At 39.8% G+C, this 19,774-nt stretch overlaps 1 protein-coding gene across 1 annotated transcript in view; it reads left to right on the top strand.

Annotated features, from left to right (window-relative positions):
- Window positions 1–19,774, top strand: part of kiaa1109 (KIAA1109 ortholog) — a 106,757-nt gene continuing 86,983 nt past the window's right edge. The window contains exons 1-11 of the mRNA XM_074661393.1: window positions 1–141; window positions 5,409–5,544; window positions 6,766–6,882; window positions 9,954–10,032; window positions 10,128–10,192; window positions 11,977–12,151; window positions 12,581–12,662; window positions 12,816–13,009; window positions 15,502–15,581; window positions 17,444–17,594; window positions 19,605–19,774. The exon at window positions 19,605–19,774 is cut by the window's right edge and continues 6 nt beyond it. Coding sequence (XP_074517494.1) covers window positions 5,439–5,544; window positions 6,766–6,882; window positions 9,954–10,032; window positions 10,128–10,192; window positions 11,977–12,151; window positions 12,581–12,662; window positions 12,816–13,009; window positions 15,502–15,581; window positions 17,444–17,594; window positions 19,605–19,774 — 1,219 coding nt within the window. The 5' untranslated portion in view covers window positions 1–141; window positions 5,409–5,438. The remainder of the gene's footprint in view (window positions 142–5,408; window positions 5,545–6,765; window positions 6,883–9,953; window positions 10,033–10,127; window positions 10,193–11,976; window positions 12,152–12,580; window positions 12,663–12,815; window positions 13,010–15,501; window positions 15,582–17,443; window positions 17,595–19,604) is intronic.

Below are 19,774 nucleotides of genomic sequence, written 5' to 3'. Positions count from 1 at the left end.
GCGATGTTAACTGGCCGCCTGCCAGGTCAATATTCAACAGAGGATGCTAGCTATGCTCACGTCTGACACGACAAAAAGGAACAACAACTCCTGAAGAACCGGAGCAAAGATGAAACCACATGCTTTATCGAGGACATTAAGGTATGGTACTAACACCAGGTGACTTGTTTTCACAGTTTGGAGAAGGAGAAGGTACAGGGTGCGGCCTGCTGTCATTAGCTCTGCTGGCTAGCCTCAGTGCTAACGTTGTGATATTGTAGCGGCCAGCTTTAATAACTGCAGTGTTATGATTATTACTACTGCACGGAGGCAGGAGCAGCTTGTTGTTAACGTTACAAAACGCTACTAAATGAAACATGTTAGGTGTTGTTAGTGCTGAGGATGATGGTGAGGAAGGAAACAGCAGCTGGGATTATCTAGCTAACGTTACAGTAGGTGTGTGGTTAGTGTGTCAGGTAGGTATGGATCTGGGATCCACACCACACCTGAAGTCAGGTGTTCATTTAGCTATCTGCCTGACTATGTTGAGCTCTAGCTAAACACACAGTGTTATATTCATATAGAAAACCGTGTAGATGATAGCTCTGCCAGTTCAACATGTAAACAAACTAGTAGTTATGTCTAGTGCATCTATTTAGTTCTACTATGTTGTTTTGAACTTGGATAAGCCACAGCAATACATGTCTTGATAGGTAGTGTACCTGTGTGGTCAATGCTTGTGCAGTGGTTGCCAGACTCCCTAGCAAAATTGACTATTTCTTTTATTAAGAAGCACAAGTGCCAGTTCAATATGTAAACAAAGCCACAAGACTGCCAAGTAATGTTACCCTCAATAAGTTACTGGTCTCTTTTCATTCCCATTGTCTTGTTTAACGTTAAGCAACATACAGTATTCATATTCAACAAGGCGTGTATTTTATTGATAAGTAAGGTCAGATTTTCAGTGCAGTTTGGTGAGGGTGAGCAGTGTCAAATCTGCAAGACATCTTTGCTGCAAACTAGTAGTTATGTCTGGTGAATCTATTTAGTTCTACTATGTTGTTTTGAACATGGATAAGCAACAGCAATAAATGTCTTGATAGTTAGTTTGTGTACCTGTGAAATGTTTTGTGATCAATGCTTGTGCAGTGGCTGCCAGACTCCCTAGCAAAATTGACTATTCCTTTTTTTAAGAAGCATAAGTAAATGTAGGCCTATATGTTTACTTGTCCCCTGTTATGTCTGCAACAATGATATAAACTAGGGCTGTCAGTCAATTAGAATATTTAATTGTGATTAATTGCATGATTAATCACAATTAATCACAAATTAACCACATTTTTTAATCTGTTCAAAATGTACCTTAAAGGGAGATTTGTCAAGTATGTAATACTCTTAACAACTTTGGATTGGGCAAATATGCTTGCTTTATGCAAATGTATGTATATATATATTAATGGTAATCAATTAACAACTCAAAACAATGAAAAATATTTTCCAGAAACTGCTGTCAGTGTGTCAGTGTGCTGACTTGACTATGACTTCCCCAAAACGGCATGTGATTATCATAAAGTGGGCATGTCTGTGAAGGGGAGACTCGTGAGTACCCATAGAACCAAATTTCAACTTTGCAGCGTTATTTAGCTGCCTTGGCAACAAGCTAGTATGACATGGTTGGTATCAATGGATTCCTTGGGTTCTTTCTAGTTTCATATGATACCAGTATATTCACTCTAGCTTTAAAACTGAGCCCACTACAACCTCCAAAAGATCGATTGCGTTAATGTGTAATGAAATTAGTGGTGTTAAAACAAATTTGCGTTAACGCATTATTATCGCGTTAACTTTGACAGCCCTAATATAAACTAAGGGTGTAACGATACATGGATCTGGATCGATATACCGATTCAATGATCATCGATGCAAAGTGAAAATATCGATATCTTACAAGATATGATTTAATTTGAAATTCCCACTTTATATTTATTTTTTTTACTAAAAAGAATAGATTGTTTTTCATTTGAATGTCTGGAAGAGCTCAGTAATACAATTGTCAAATCATATTTTAGTAGCTTTTTTTTTTAGTTTATATAAATGTAACTGATTGTGTTAAATGGGCATACGATATTGTCTCATATCGATCGCAGCCCCTGTATTGAATCAAAACGTATCGTGGCAGATTTTGTGATATCAGCAAATATCCTTTCGTTGTCAAAACAATCAATATAATATCATATCGTGATGAAATTGGTTTACACCCCTCCCCTAATATAACCTGGTGCTTCCAGAAAAAGACATCTTTCAGGTTTGTTGTTGGTGTAGTGTTTTGTCTGATGTGTACATTATCTTGGGAGAGGTGACAAACATGAAAAAGTTTGGGAACAGCTGTGGTAGCTAACCAAAAATGAATAGGTAGTTGTTTTAGCTGACAGAATTACCCTCCTCGCTGTACTTAAGTCACTTGTAAACCAAAACTGCAAACGCTCGGGTTGCAGGTACCTGCGATGAGTCACTGACAACACTGATCTTTCTGGGATGGCAGCATACTCTGTGCTCATAACTCAGAACCTGAACCTGACTTACAGGAATACCTGTGCTGCTGTGATCCGTTCAGATGGACTGAATCACAGTTTTAGGTACAGTATGTTATGTACAGAGAAGCGCACACACACATACATCAGATTACATTTGAAGTACTTGTGCTTGTGTTGTCAAAAACTCATACAAACTCTGCTTTAGTTCTTTTAAGTTAAGTTGACCACCTAAATTAGCTTTTGCCTCCTGCCTAATTTGACATAGTAAACAAACCCAACAGCCAGTATTGGATTAGCATCTGGCAGGTAGCTGGTGTTCAAGTCCCCTGTGAGATCTAGAGCTTCTGTTAAATTACAGGATGTCAAATTTAACAGATTATCACAGATTGTTTCTTAAAATATCGTGTCAAAAAAGGCAGATTCAGAAACAGTGTTTTCTGTAAGAGAGCGTGCTGGGTTTGGTTTCTTCTCAGTGGTTTTACAGCCAGCGTCATATAAGGTGGATTAGATGAGGATTTGTATTTGTGTGAGTCTGTTTGTGCAACAGTATTCAAGCTTTTGACTCCTAAGTATGGGCTGACTGGGATCACAGCATACACTTGTAGACACACGCACGCACACACAAACACACACTAATGTGTTACACTCTTCCACCAGCCCCATGCCGAACACAAACAAAATAAAATAATCCTCCCTGTAGAAGCAAAAACCACGTCATCAAACACATGACATGCAAAGGAAGTAGGTGCACATATAGCTAGTTATGATCACGTGTGGTGTTACGCATAGCTAGTTACGCAAGTTCCCTGTGCAAGGGTGGGTACTATACAAATGATTTCAAATCTTAAACAATCTAAAAACCATACGACAGTTATATGACAAGATAACTTTTACTTTTTTTTGTAAATGTGTTTTGCAAAATGGTTTGAAGTAATGAATATTCCTTTTGCCCACATCTCTTCATCATTTTTGTCTTTTACTATTCCTCCCTTTGCCAATTTACCTTTACAAAACGGATCCACTAAATTTTTATGAACATAGTGAGACGGAGCAGACTGTGCATATAACGCCACACCGACCATGTAGACAGGATCTTTTAGCTCTATATTTTAATAGCAGGGGTGTAGATCATAAGTTTCATCACGATACGATATTATATTGATTCTTTGGACAACAATGCAATATTTGCTGATCACAAAGTCTGCCATGATAAGAGTTTCATTCAATTCAGGGGCCTGTGATCGATATGCTTATTTAAAACAATCAGTTACATTTATATAAACTCACAAAAAGCAACTAAAATATGATTTTACAATTTTATTACTTGGCTCTGTAGGAAGAAGATGCGCTTGGACTGAAATTGGTGACACAGACGTGCTATGGGAATTTCAAAATAAAGATGTAACTTTAAGATAATGAAATGTATCGATGTATCATTACACCAAAGGTCGTGATAACCGAATATTTTACGTCATTGACTGACTTTTTTTAACAATGACGAAAAATCTGAAGGCCGGACTGGAGGCCTTGGTGCGTGTCCGTGACCATATGAGTCGCAGAATGGTGCCGATTGCAGCTGCACCGCTGGTGCAGAAGGTAGCGAATGCTGCGGGATTTCCTCCTGGTGAAGCGAGAGCTTGCAGGATTGGGAAATTCCACGTTCAGAGAGTCTGGTAATTACAGTCTCCAGTGTGGCAGCAGAGCGCGGATTCAGCCTTTAGAACACAATTAAAACGGCCAAGAGAAGTCGTCTGTCCGAGGCAAAGACTATGGAAAAAAATGATGCATCTGCTTCGTGTGTGTTGATATGAAAGGAGACCGCACGGTTGGTGTCGTGTCTCGTCTCCATTCATCTTTTCTCTCCATGCCCTCATAAATCCATAATCTATAAGCTTGTTCTGTATATTTATCAGACAGAGCTTCGCCGCTGTGTGTGCCGCTGTCTGTCAGTCTTCAGTCCAATACTCTAAATTTACTAAAAAAGATATGGCTGTCTATAAACACTGGATTTCTCGTAGCACACACTCGCAGAACGGACAGATAGTAGATCGTGAGGAGACATTCACAGAATTTGACAAAGTGTATTGGATTAGACTCACAGACTCTGCCTTTAAATATATCTATGTGTAATTATCATTAAAAAAAAATTATTAAAATGACTGGTAATATATTATGACGGAATTTTTACAACCCTGTCCGTCAAAATAAATCTAACGCAACCACTGCATTACACCCCTAGAAAATAGTAAGACTTAAATCTGTGGTCAGGTCAGATTGGGGCAGCCCAATTTATTTATTATTATTTATTTATTTTCTACTAAATCAACATTTATAGAATAGCAGAGTGGGAGCAGCAGATTTGAGAGACATATTGTTTCATTTAAATTATTTTTTGCTTGTTTTTATTTAATTTACGATTCAATATAATATAATCCTAATCACCTTTGCGTTTGCATATATATTTTGAAGCAGCAAGTATAGCTCATTTGTTAAAATAAAATTTTATATGCATTTTGTTAGCTTAAGAAATTGCTTAAAATGTGCATCTCTACTTGGAACAATTATGACTTAATTATGTTTTATCCAATCCTCACATTTTACACCTTGATTCTTTTCAGTTAAGTGATAACTATGTGTAAATTGGTATAGTTTGCGTTATTTCCCCCATATCCTTTTGTTTGTATGCCTTACATCTACCTTCATTTTAATTTAAGAATTATGTTTTAGGTAACTGTCTCTTCCTGGGAAACCTACGTAGCACCCATTGGTGCATTTAAAATGTTTCAAATACATTTCCCCCGTAAAACTTTGTATTTTTATCTTTCTTTGCTGTGTTGCTAATGTCCTCTTTTGTTCCCGTGTCATGGAAGTGATCTGACTTTTGTCTGCTTTTAGTTTTAGGTATCAGACTGAGAGCCTGTAGCCATGGATGGGCATGTTGCCAAAAACAATGAAAGCACTTTCCCCACCTTGGTGGACCTGGATCACTTTCTTAACAAGCACAACTCGAACTTCATCTGGCTCCTCGTTGGTAAGTGCTCTGTAGCTGCACTGTGGGGGAAACATGTACAGATCAATGGATATTTTGCAGACCTGTCAACACTGGATCAAGTTGCATTTTAGCAGTTTCATAGAAGATGTGCTATCACTTCCTTCGGTCTAAACTAATGTGTTTACTACTTTGATTTATTCATCATTTATTAAACATCGTTTTGGGAACATGATATCCTACCAGGTACGAATATTGACTGTTTGGAGGAGTGATAAGTATTCCATTAAATTGTTTCAGTCCCTCCGTCTTTATATGAGTGTGATAAAATACCTTCTTTGGCATTCACACTCATTATCTAGTAGTGGCTCATTTAGCAAATAACAAGGACAAATTCGATAATGTGGTGGCGTGAGAAATGATTTCAATATCAGTTTATAATAAGTTCTTTTGACATATTATGTGCCATGATGTTAGATAGACTGAAGATCGTTGCATTGAGCTGCACGAAATAAAGTATGATAAAAGTCTGTAATATTCCCTAATGTGTTTAAAAAAAATCTCATCGGATGAAATGTTTTTAATTAGTATTTGCTTTTAATGCTTTAATCCATCTGACTTTATTAACATTTAATTGTGATTTAATTCAATTGAAGTATGACAAATGATAGTTTCCAGTTATTGCTCAGTCCAGGTGCAGCTCTCCGTAGACTCAAATATATTGAATGAAGATTGAACGAAGCTGCCGTTTTCTTTTTGCGGCTGCAACATCTTCGAGTTGGATAAAAAAAAAACTCTTTTGGGGAAAAAGAAATCCTTAAGTGCAGCAGTAAAACCCAGCTGTCAGCCCAGATATGAAAGTAGTTTCTACATTAATTCCACCTTTGCTGTATTCTTTTAAAGAATTATTAGCACTTTTTTTCCAGTGGAATTTATAATAGGTTTCCAAATCTATCACTGGTATGACTACTACTATTGTAATGCTGCTGCAGTCATTTCTCTGTACTGATGGGTCTCTGTCATGTCAGGAAAAGTAGCATCTGGCACACTGTATTCAAAGGACCGATCATGGTTTGTTGACCTTTATAGCTCACATGTATAATTAAAGAGTTTGACTGAACAGAGGCAAAATCAGCATTCATATTTGAAAGTATAGACCTACTTTACTGTGTCACAAAAAAATAAATAAAGCAACATGTTGTTATGTTTTCTATTATTCCTTGTATTAACAAACCTGACCATGTTACGTTTTTTGTCTTTCAGCTACCATTCTGTCCTGTGGATGGATCATCTATTTAACTTATTACAACTCCCGCAACATTGGCCTCATCCTCACCCTCATCATCAACAGACTCTACAAGGATGGCTACATTCACATCGGTGCGTTCATCAGGAGCTCTGTCACACAGTGATGAATAGGGAGGGGGGACGCTGCCAAAGCGTTCTGTTCAAGGCGTTAACTCAGTCTGCTGAATATTTCATGATGAGCCGCCTTCTCTCAGTGATTATCTCCATAGAGTCTGAACAGCGAGCTGCAAACCAACACCAGATTGAATTTCTCTCCATAAATGACACAGAACGTAATTTATAAAAGCACCTCAAGGCCATAAATCCAAGTGCAACCATTATTTTTTAAGCAAGTGATTAGTTTCCTCCAAAAAACATCAATTTTCTTGACTAAAGAGTAGACCTTGGCAGGTGCATCTGCTCTGTAATACAACCCTAAATGCTTTACACTTCAAAAATTAAGCAGAAAAAGAAGCCTGAGTGTGTCAATATGATGCTCACTCTGTAATGAGACAATGTTTAACATTTTTACGAGTGAATTAACAAATTCACTGCAGAGTGTGTTGACAGAAACCTGCAGCTACCTGGCTATGAGTAAATAGGACGGGCAGGAACGATTTGGCAAAGCAGTGTTAAAAATGAAGGGGAAATGAGGAAGGCATGGCTTAGTTAACATCTCTTTGCCAACATGTGTTGCTACAAAGTGAGCAGTCACCTGTGTGCCAGCTAATCTATTTTTTAAATTAACTTAATTTAAAAAAAAATAATTTAATTGATTAAAACTTAAAGGGAGAGTTCATATTTTTTTTTTAAGTGGGGTTGTATGAGGTATTTATCCATAGTCATAGTATTATCTAAAGTAGATGATGGAGTACCGGCACGGGAGCAAAGCAATGCGCTGCTGTGGACGGGACCGGCAGCAAATCATATTTTAGCCACCTATCAGTTTAACGCTATATTTAGAATATTTTCACCGCTTTACTTTGCCCTTTGGGACGGGTAACTGAGCTGTTGTATCCGTCTATGCTCTCTATCTGTCTATGGGTCCTTGAGGGGGTTCCAGGGTTTCCCCTGCACAAAAGGGGAATCATTTATTTTCACTATAATTCCATCCATAAGTAAGACAGAAACAGAATGTGGGTTTCATATACTTTCTGTAATAAAACACCCAAAAGCAAAAATCCTATCAGATGGGGGGACCCTGAGACGAAATAATATCAAATGGGGATCCGTGGTCTAATTTGTGTCAGTTTAAGGGTCCCCGACATGAAAAAGTTTGGGAACCACTGCTTTAAAACACCAAAGTCAAACAATAATAACACAAACAAACTAACCGATCGATCGAGGCAGCAGTAAAACAGTAGTTCTGCGAGGTAAAATGACTGTTTGGTGACTTTGAAGAGAGCATAGATAACGGCTTCAGTTCCCCGACGGGAAGGGCTGTCTAACGGCAAGGTAAAGCAGTGAAAATATTCAAGACATAGCGTACACTTAAACTGATGCTCGATTTTTTTTTAGGTGGTTAAAATATGTTTTGCTGTTGCCCCCATCCACAGCAGTGCATTGCTTTGCTCCCATGTCGGTACTCCTGTCTGTTTCTCCAAACTGGGGGCATGCTGACCATCATCTACTGTAGGTAATACACTGACTATGTATAAGTACCTCATACAACCCCACTTCAAAAAATCTGAACTATCCCTTTAAAGTTCTAAAAAGGTGGATTCTCTGTCTAGGTGGCATTTACAAAAAAAAGCCTGTAAGGGCGCAAATGTATGGATATAAACTAGGGCTGTCAAAGTTAATGCAAATTGGTTTTAACGCCAGTAATTTCTTGAATGCATTAATCCAATCATCTTCCATGACCATGTCATACTAGGTTGTCGTGAAGGAGGCTAAATAACGCTCCAAACTTACGCTAAATTTTGGTGAGGAAAAACTGTCATGGCCATTTTCAAAGGGGTCCCTTGACCTCTGACCTCAAGATATGTGAATGAAAATGGTTTCTGTGGGTACCCACGAGTCTCCCCTTTACAGACATGCCCACTTTATGATAATCACATGCAGTTTGGGGCAAGGCATAGTCAAGTCAGCACACTGACACACTGACAGCTGTTGTTGCCTGTTGGGCTGCAGTTTGCCATGTTATGATTTGAGTATATTTTTTATGCTAAATGCAGTACCTGTGAGGGTTTCTGGACAATATTTGTTGTTTTGTGTTGTTAATTGATTTCCAGTATTAAATATATACATACATTTTCATAAAGCAAGCATATTAGCCCACTCCCATGTTGATAAGAGTATTACATACTTGAAAAATCTCCCTTTAAGGTACATTTTGAACAGATAAAAAATGTGTGATTAATTTGCGATTAATAATGGACAATCATGCGATTAATCGCGATTAAATATTTTAATCGTTTGACAGCTCTAATACAAACACAGGAAGAGCAAAACCTTCATAACAAATGGCACAGTTTCGATTTTACCTTACAGACAGAGTTCGTAATGTGTTAAGCAGGTTTGAACGTGTCTGAAGGCGTGTCTTGTTATTGCCAGGCCTGAGTTGAGTAAAAATCCCTGCTTAGATAAACACTGACAAAAACAAGCTTCCCAGTGAGAGAACCTGACTTACACATCCTGTCCACAGCCGTTCAGAGGAAAAGCCAGAAATACAACAAACTTATACAGTAGTTGAAGCACTCCGGTGTTGTCTCTCTCTCTCTTGGCATGCAGTAATTGAAACAGAACGACGTGTTATGAGCCAAAAAATGATAGAAAATCATGTTCAGTTTTCTTGCTCAGTGACAGACTCTGATCTCCTTGTTGTACAATTAGATCCTCATTAAGGTTATTCTTTTTCTCAATGAGGTGAGAGACAAGCTGATTAAATATCCCAGCAACTCCCAGACTGTTTTTTATCACACAATCATCTAATTACATCTTTTGTTTACTTTTAATTATTTTGATAATACTTTTATTATATTTTAATTAGCTGCCTTGTTGGCTTGAATTCCCACCACTGTGATCAAATCCAAACAGCTTTACACTTGCTTTTGTAATCGTATAACTTAACATAATACTGCAGCACTGTTATTGTTTATGGCATTATGCTACTTGCACTCTTTTTATGTCTGTAACACAAACTGTGTCTGAACCCTCCGCAGGCTCCTTCTCCTTCTCTGTGTTGTCAGGAAAAGTCATGTTCAGAGATGTCTACTTCATCAACCAAGACATGTCTATCAGGTAACCTGGCCTCTGCTGCATTGTTTGCTCCTCCTCTGTTCCTCTACAATCTTAAAGCCTTGCCTACTCATTGATATCTTCTGCCGTTGTTACAGGATACAGGATGGCTTCCTCATATTTCGCTGGTGGAAAATGTATAACCCAAAACAGAAACAGCATGGTGAGTAGAGTGATATTGTTGATAGAGGAGCATTAGTTTAAGAGTTTGTCATTGGCCTGGGGCCAGTTGCACAAAACACCTTAAGTTGAGATTTTTTCCAAAGTAAGGAAAAAAACTTAAGGTCCCTGCGACTTTATCTGAACCACAACACGGCCGAGATTATGGCGATAAATGAAGAAAATGAACGTAGAGTATTCTGCAACCGGGACAACCCAATGGATACGCTTAACGATGAGCAATTGATTTTACACTATATTTGACCGGAGGCTGCATTACGCGCGGGTTTGCAGCCGGGTACTGCTGGAGAGGCCTCAAAACGTCACTGTTTAGGGGGAGAGGGCCTGCAAACGTGACTTTGAGGTACGTCTACGCTCGCATACACAGAGGGATGAGGAGAGGAGACGCCCCTTTGTGATTAATGATTGCTCAACGTTTTTTCTGCTTCGTGATCTTCCCGGTCAGTATTAGTCGAGGTATTTCATGACCACAGCCAAAGGTCAACGGTGTGCTGCGTACATTCACCAGTTTTCAAACCCCCTTACCCGACTGCTTAACAACGTGGTGAAGTTCCCATCAAAACAAAAGGAGGATGAGATATCAGTGCACTGCTTTAATATTGCCGGCTTCCCAAAAAGTGTGCGGAGTGATTGACAGGACCAACATCAGATCAATTTGTTAAGAGAAAAAAAAATCAATATTCAATCAATGTCCAGTTAGACGGCAATCATGAAAACAAAATAACCAACGTTGTAGCAAAATGGCTTGGCAATACCAACAAAGTTTCCATGGAAATTGTAGAATTTTACAGCTGTAAAATCTCTTTCAATGCAGTAAATGCAAGTTTGTCCTTAACTGAGGAAACTTTCAAGGGACTCTGTGCAACACCCTTAAAGGTGCTATTGATAACATTCAGCCACTAGGATGCCTTCTGTAACACCCTGGCAAGGGACAACAGATGAAAAATTGCATTTTGGCTAATTCTGGAATTTTTTATTCCATGTGTATTTATTAATTTGGATCACCCCTTGACAAATAAACTAAACTAAACTAGATGTTGCATTCTCCCTGTTCCATTTTATTTACTTCACAAGAAGTCATTGCCAGGCACTTCCTGTCAATCTCAGCCATTTATCCGTTTTTTCCCACACTAACTGACGACCCAGAGATATACCAATACCAGGTGATACCAATGTCATTTTACTATTGGCTCACAAGCCCTGTTAGAAGTGGGAACCAAACATCAGATATCTTCCACAGAGATAAACAAAACAATCATTTTGGACCCGCAACAATTTTTTAAATGATAAATTCACAATCATATTTTTTTCTTTTTCAGGAAAAGCCATACTTTTATTTGTCACCTTTCTAAAGGCTTTGTAGATGTATTTTTTATTTTTTTTTTAAATATTCATCTACATAAAAATGTTATCAATAAGACCTTTAAGTAAGTCCCTTAGCTAAGGAGAAAGTAAGCCTTAAAAGTCATACTTAAGGTGAAAACTTAAGGTGCTCTGTGCAACCGGCACTTGAATTAATGCAGCGTAAATGAGCTTTCCTTAGATAGAAAGTTATTTCCTTTATCTGTGCAGTCATCATTTGTTAATCAAATTTATCAGGCCATATACAGTATACTATATAATAATAATAATAGTATAATAATTTAAGAATATTGTAAAGCTAAATAGCTGAATATTGTAAAGCTAAATGTTTGACCTCCCACCTTAAATGAACCAGTTATGGAAGGAAAACATCAACAGGAGTTTGCTCTTGTCTCCTGTCGCCAGACCCCAAGGCAGAGACCAGGCTTTACGTGACCGTCAACGGCTTCGAGTTTCACGTCTACAACCGCACCGACCTCTACGCCCGACTGCAGGAGACCTTCGGTCTGGACCCCACCCTCCTGACACCCAAAAAAGATGATGAGAGGGGTCGGGAGGAGAGAGACAAGACGCTAGAAAGGTACCACCAAACGGCTTTTCCTTGTATTCAACGTTAGGGTTGCTTAAGGGAAAATTAAACTTCAACATTGATTAAAGGTTTAAGTAGAAGTTCCTGATTCCTGAGTGCTTGCGGGATCTTGCTTCTGTAGTTGTCTTAAGTTAGGTTTAATGTAAACATGTCACCTAGTCTTTGGTTAATAATCCACAAATTTGAGTGGTAAACAAAACCGCAAAAATCAGCAATATCCCATCAGAGATGATTGATGAATGGAGATTTGATAACAAGCAGTCTGAAATTAGCTGCACAAATAGACTTCCTTTTCTGTCTGTTATCCCCAAATGCATTGGGAATAGAGCTGTTGTCATTTCCCACTGACGGCCAAATGAACTGTGCTGACTGGAAATGGAGCACTATTAAATTGTTAAGTGTCTTCTGGTCCCTGTGTAGTGTGAACATCAAAGCAGAGAGTCCAGACCACACGTCATCTTGGCGCTCCCTCATTCCTGTCATCAAAGTGAACATCAGCACCGTAAGTACTTCACAAATCCAACAAAAAATTGCATGGAGTTTGGTCTGAGAAAGGAAGCATGATTCCAGTTTAAAGACATTTTGAAGAGAAAATAAGGTCTTTTAAAGTGTTAGGCCTCGTTCCTTTATTGCGTGCATGTTCGCTCTCCTGTAGGGTCGTTTGGCATTTGGGAACCACTACCTCCCTCAAACGCTTTGTGTGAACTTTGAGGATGCCTTCCTGACGTACGCCACCAAGCCTCCATCCAGCCACCTGGATCAATACATGCACATCGTCAAAGGCTCGCTGGAGAACGTGCGCGTCATGCTGGTCCCCAGTCCACGCTACCTCGGCATGCAGAATGATGAGTAAGTCCAAGTCACTTAACTAATGAAGAAGAAACATTGCCGGGGCAACATTTGACTCATTTTTTATTTAATTTGAGCGTTTAATTGAGTTGCAAAATCGCCCATTTTCAAAAAAGGTTGGCAGTTAAAGAGGCGTTGCTGTTTAAACTCAAGGGTGAAAATCATATAAAACTAATACCAGAGAGATTTAATAATGTAGCAGACTCTGTAAATTTGGTATTTATTTATTCAAAACAATTTCTGAAACTTGTAAACATCATTTTTCAAATTGTGTGTCGTTGTCAGCGCTAAAACTGTTTAGAGATAATGCTCTTGGCTGAAGAATAATAACTTCAAAATATTCTTTGAAGCATACAATAATGACTGTAGAGAAAAAAATCATTATATTGTTTGACATGGATAATTCTGTGCACTACTCTCTCTGTGTTTCTTCCTTTTTATCATGTAATATGTAATGTATGGTGTGAATCTTAAAGAGGACCTATTATGCTTATTTTCAGGTGAATACTTGTATTTTGGGTTTCTACTAGGACATGTTTACATGCTTTAATGTTGTTAAAAAAAGTCTTTATTTTTGTCATACCGGCTGTGCTGCAGCAGCTCTTCTCACAGTTTGTCTGAAATGCTCTGTTTGAGCCCCCCCCCTAAAAGCCCAGTCTGCTCTGATTGGTCAGCTGGCCCACAACACAATTAACAATCAAACTTTTTGGACTTTGCTCTAACTAGCTTTGTTTGAGGGTGTGCCATATTAGCCGCTAGGCAGGTATTGTGCAAATGTTTTACTTGGTGACATCACCACATTACGGAAGAAAAGGCAGGACTTCAAGCAAGCCGTTTCAGGCAGTTCAGGAGCAGTGTTTCTGTGGGGGAGAGTAACTCCCTTTGGCGTGGGCTTTGTAACTTTGCAGACCATTTACATGCACTAAAAACTATATCACAATCTAAAGGAAAAAGCAGAAAATCATAATAGGTCCCCTTTAAACACAGGCAGAGGACTAACTCTATATTTCTCTACTTGTTTGTACCAAATAAAAATTTACTTTTGTACCACACCCGTAAGGAGTGGATTCAAAATAAATAGTTTTATTTTAATCAATTATTATTTTTTTTAGGGCTGTCAATCGATTAAAATACTTAATTGTCCATTGTTAATCGTGATTAATTGCAAATTAATCACACACCCATTTTCATTCATGTATCTTGAGGTCAGAGGTCAAGGGACCCCTCTGAAAATGGCCATGCCAGTTTTTCCTCGTCAAACTTTTGCGCAAATTTGGAGTGTTATTTAGCCTCCTTTGCGAAAAGCTAATATGACATGTTTGGTACCAATGGATTCCTTAGGTTTTCCAATTTCATATGATACCAATATCTTCACTCTAGCTTTAAAACTGAGCCAGCTACAACCTAAAAATTAGAAGTTGCATTAATGTATTAAAGAAATGAGTGGCGTTAAAATTAATTTGCGTTAACGCGTTATTTATTGCGTTAACTTTGACAGCCCTAGTTTTTCTGCTTAAAACATTCAAGTATGTTTACTGCAATTAATGGATGACTCTGCTTTTAGTTTGCCAAGTACTAGTACAAGAACTGCAGCCCTCTTAATAATATAAGCTATTAGATATAGAATAAAGATAAGGATGTGTAAATGTGTAAATGCAATTTTACTGTCACACATTGTACATAGCACAGCATAGCACACAGTGGAATTTAGCTACTGCATTTAACCCATCCTCGTATATTAGGAGCAGTGGGCAGCTACTATGAAGCGTTCAGGGAGCAGTTTAAGGGTGTCAGGCACCTCGGCAGTGCCCAGGAGGCGAATTAGGACCTCTCCAGCTACCAGTCCACATTCCATACTTGGTCTGTGCAGGGACTTGAAACGGCGAACGTTCAGTTCTCTAGCCAAGTCCCCACAGACTGAGCTACTGCCGCCCCAGTATATGTCTGAATTGTGTAATTGACAATTTTAATACCAAAGATGTTGGCAGAGTGTTTTGAATTAGGCATCCCTTTTCTCCTCTGTAATGCTTTTACCTGGCAGCTTTAACTGTATTACATTAAAAGCAGGGCTGCCATAAACCACTATCTGCACTTCAGCTGAGTGAAACGACACGGAGAGTAAAGTTCCGTTTACCCTCTGTGATTAAGGAGTCACTCTCGGTATGAACTTGGCAGCTGTAGCTTCTGGAAAACGCCATCAGTGATTTCAATCTCCAACAGTCCTTGACGTGTCTTAAAGCTATATTGGAATGTCCAGTGGGTTGAAGCAAAAAATATGTACAAGGAAGGCCACTGCATTTATAAAACTGAAAACGTGTCTTCCTGCCAAAATCAAGCTTCAATGCGGACTGAATTCATGCTTTGGTATCTTTTTTTTTTTTTTTAGGTACCCAATAACCTGCCGTGAACCTACTTGTAAATATTTAGAATAAAGTTAATAACCTCGGCACAAAATCTGTACTTTGCCTTTAAACTGTTTGTTTCTCATCTAGACCTCCCAGACTGATGGGTGAAGGCTTTGTGGTCATGCAGTCCAACGATGTTGATATCTACTATTACCAGGATGAACCCGGTATGATCATGCACACACACACACACACACACACACACACACACACACACACACACACACACACACACACAGACACAAAAAATCTAAAAATGGTAACGAACAAACACTTGCATTGCTGCGACAAAACCCAAAGAATACTACTGGGAAATTGTCTTTTCTGTGAAATAACTTTCCGAATTGTTTATAATTGGGACATACTGTATTTTGCTATCGAATAGGGCTGCACAATATTTACACTGCTCAAAAAAATTAAGGGAACACTTAATCATCACAGTATAACACCAAGTCAGTTGAACTTCAGGGATATCCATCTGTCCATTTAGGAAGCACAAGTGATTGAGAATCACTTTCACCTGCTTTGGTGCAAATGACAGTGACAACAGGTGCAATGGAGAGGCAACAGCAAGACAACCCCCAAAAAAGGAATGGTTTTGCATGTGGTGGCCACAGACAGTTGCTCTCTCCTCATCCTTCCTGACTGATTCTTCTCTAGTTTTGTGTTCTGCTAGTGTCCTTGTCACTACTTGTAGCATGAGGCAGTACCTGCAGCCCAATCAGGTTGCACAGGTAGTCCAGCTCCTCCAGGATGGCACATCCATACGTGCGGTTGCAAGAAGGATTGCTGTTGCTCCTTTGTGTGAGGAGGAACAGGAGGAGCACTGCCAGAGCCCTACAAAAGGACCTCCAGCAGGATACTGGTGTGCATGTTTCTGACCAAACTGTCAGAAACAGACTCCATGAGGGCCCGACGTCCTCCAGTGAGACCTGTGCTCCCAGCCCAACACCTTGCAGCACAATTGGCATTCGCCAGAGAACACCAGAATTGGCAGGTCCGCCATTGGCGCCCCGTTCTCTTCACAGATGGCGTGAAAGAGTATGGAGACGCCGTGGTGAACGATATGCAGCCTGTAACATCATCCAGCATGACCGGTGCACTGGGCCCTGGGCTGCTCCTGGTACAGGACAATGCCCGGCCTCATGTGGCCAGAGTGTGCAGGCAGTTCCTGGATGACGAAGGCATTGATGCAATTGACTGGCCCTCATGTTCCCCTGACCTAAATCCAATTGAGCACCTATGTATATGTATCGATGCATCCGACGCTGCCAAGTACCGCCACAGACTGTCCAGGAGCTCACTGATGCCCTGATCCAGGTCTGGGAGGAGATCCCACAAGGACACCATCCGCCGACTCATCAGGAGCATGCCTAGACGCACACTACTGAGTCACATTATGAGTTGCCGTGATGAAATTCACACAAGTTGGATCAGCCAGTGATTTAAGTGTTCTACTTTGATTTTCGGTGTGATTTTTGAATCCAGCCCTCAATGGGTTGATGATTTTGGTTTCCATTGACTGTTGTTACGTCATTTTGTTCTCAACAAATTATACAATGTACATCAGTAAAGATTTTCAACTTGAATAGTTCGTTCATCAAGATCTGATGTGTGATTTAAGTGTTCCCTTCATTTCTTTGAGCAGTGAAGTTTTTTAGCAATAGTCACAAGACATGCGATGTCAAGTAAGGCAAATTAACTCAAACACATCATGCAGTGTTTCCCATCCATTACCTGGACGTAGGCCCGCCACAGTTTCATAATGAACCGAAAATATTTTTACAGTCCTTAACGTGTGGAGTCTGCCCGGCGGGTCAGGGATGGCTGCTCGATGTGGGAGGATCCCCTATTGGGATCTCTCCCCGGCGCTGCTGACCCTCGCCGTTGGCTAGATGATTATGAAGGACCTGTAGTAAAGACGTTTCAAGATAATTTGGCTTTTTGTACAGTTGTGTGTTTTTGTTTAGTATTTGTTGTAAGGCTTGAAATCATGTTTGTGTGTGTTTTTGTTTGTGTGTGTGTGCAGGTCTGGTGCCTGTGGAGCAGGAGGGTGGGGAGGAGGCCGAGACGTACAGTGAGGGCGATAAGCTTCAGGACCTGCCTCCATGTTGGGGTCTGGACATCGTCTGCGGAAAGGGAACCGACTTCAACTACGGCCCTTGGGCAGACCGTCAAAGGTGAGTAACAAACACACAAACTCAGTTTTATCAAAGAATTTCAACATGAAATCTCTTGCAAATCTTACCATAATTCAGTGTATATAACATCAATTTGTTGAGAATTGATATAAATGTGGTTAACATCTCATTGAAACACAAATCAGCACAAAACTGCACCATTACAGATCCTCCTTTGTGAGCTGCTGAAGTACTGATGATGGCAGTTGAACTCATGTCACTTTATTTGCAGTGGTAACATTTGGAAATTAATTTAAAGGGGTTACTTTGGTATTTTTCAACCTGGACCCTTATTCCCCATATTTTTGTGTCTAGCTGACTAATAGGAACAACAATTTCTGAAACTGGTCCAGTATTGAGGGAGAGGGCTGCATACGGCAGCTGCTCACAGGCTGCAATGTAATCCTATTGGGGCAAGCTGGCACCGTCATTTACGTCCACTAAAAGTACTTGTTTTTGCCATGACAGGCACTAATTGTTATTATAAGTGTCTGAGATTGTGGAAAGAGTCTCGCTCAAGGAGATATCTCGTTCTGAAATCTGGCGAGGTGACGTGTTGCCGGAAGACAATAGTGGAATACATCCATGTTGGAAACACAAGTGCCAGCTGGGCAGATTTTTGTTGTGTTGGAGTACAGAAAGTGTAGCTTAGTGTTATCTAATAGATTTTCAATGTCACGGCTGAATATTTAGCTGATTTCGACAATGTGGATGAGGTCTTTGAATTCAATGGCCGTCTGTATTTATTTGAACCAGAGTATACGGATATTCAAATTTCACAACGAAACGTCTCCTTGAGCGGGACTTTAATGCAATAACAAACAGACCGGATTAAGCGAAAGATAAGAAAAACGTTTTATTTCTCTATAGGGTCCTTTCCAGAATTGTCTGCCGGCAACACGTCACCTCGCCAGATTTCAGAACGAGACTTCTCCTTGAGCAAGACTCTTTCCATGTCAGACACATAAAGCTTCAGTAGGCAACAATTCTTTTGGCGTCATTGGGCAAAGATTCCATAATAACCTTTCAGCATATTGTAATTCAAGTGTTCTGAGAGAAAACTAGACTTCTGCACCTCCTCATGGCTCTGTTTTCAGGCTTTAAAAAAATGTAGCCCGTGACAGAAGTCTTTTACCGATCACAGGTCATTCAGAGAGAGAGCGTTCCTATTGGCTGTGCTCCGGTCATGTGAGCGGTGCTTGGTATTCCCCAAGAGATCTCAGCATGGCTGCCGGGTCACACTTTTTTTAATTTTACAGCTAAACAGTACACTACAATATGATTCTGAAAACATTTGAGGCGAGAAATGGGCATTACAGTAACAGAATATTGATCATATTTGATCAGCGCTGCCTAGATGGACCGTTTGATCGGAGTTCGCGAGTGATTGACAGCCGGCTCTCATAGACAGCAGCTGGAGAGCAGACCCCAGAACCTGACTGGTTGTTTTCCTCCGGTCTGTGAAATCTTGCCGATGCCATTAGGAACACCGGAGGACACAGAGGCACATATTTTTTTTCCAGGTTACCTGTTTCATGCACTACTGTCAGGATATAGCGACCGTTTTATATAAAAATAACTTTTAATTGTATTTGCTCCAATCTCGTCTACTTCCGCTTTAATTATTAAATAATATATATATATAATTAAATAATAACAATTAGAGCCTGTCATGGCAAAAACAAGCACTTTTAGTGGACGTAAATGTCGGTGCCAACTTGCCCCTATAGCTCCATATTGCAGCCTGTGAGCAGCTGCCATCTACAGCATCCCCTTTCCCCCCCGCCCCTAGTTTCAGAAAGTGTTGTCCCCATCACACAGACATAGCAGAATAGGGTCCAGGTTGACCCTATACTTTAAGTCGGAAAACATAGGACTGCTCTTATATCGTTTGCATGTACTTAAACAGCATAACAATACAGATGTAAATGTAATAGATGTAAGATGAGTGCTGTTCTGGGTCATGTGAAATTTTTTTTAAGTCTTCGGAGTTGAGCTATACAGATATAGGTCTTGCATTTGCACGAACTCTCACCTCTCCTGGAAGTTCTTCCTGCCGGCTGACTACCAGGCCATGAAAGTCACCGAGGTCACCGAGCCAGGAAAACCCAGGCAGATCCAGGCCTTCGAGCTCCGCATGAACATCATTGCTGACGCCACCATCGATCTGCTTTTTACCA

The sequence above is a fragment of the Sebastes fasciatus genome, chromosome 15 (genome assembly GCF_043250625.1).
Source record: "Sebastes fasciatus isolate fSebFas1 chromosome 15, fSebFas1.pri, whole genome shotgun sequence".
NCBI lineage: Eukaryota > Metazoa > Chordata > Actinopteri > Perciformes > Sebastidae > Sebastes > Sebastes fasciatus.
This window is presented reverse-complemented; position numbering and strand designations above follow the sequence as displayed.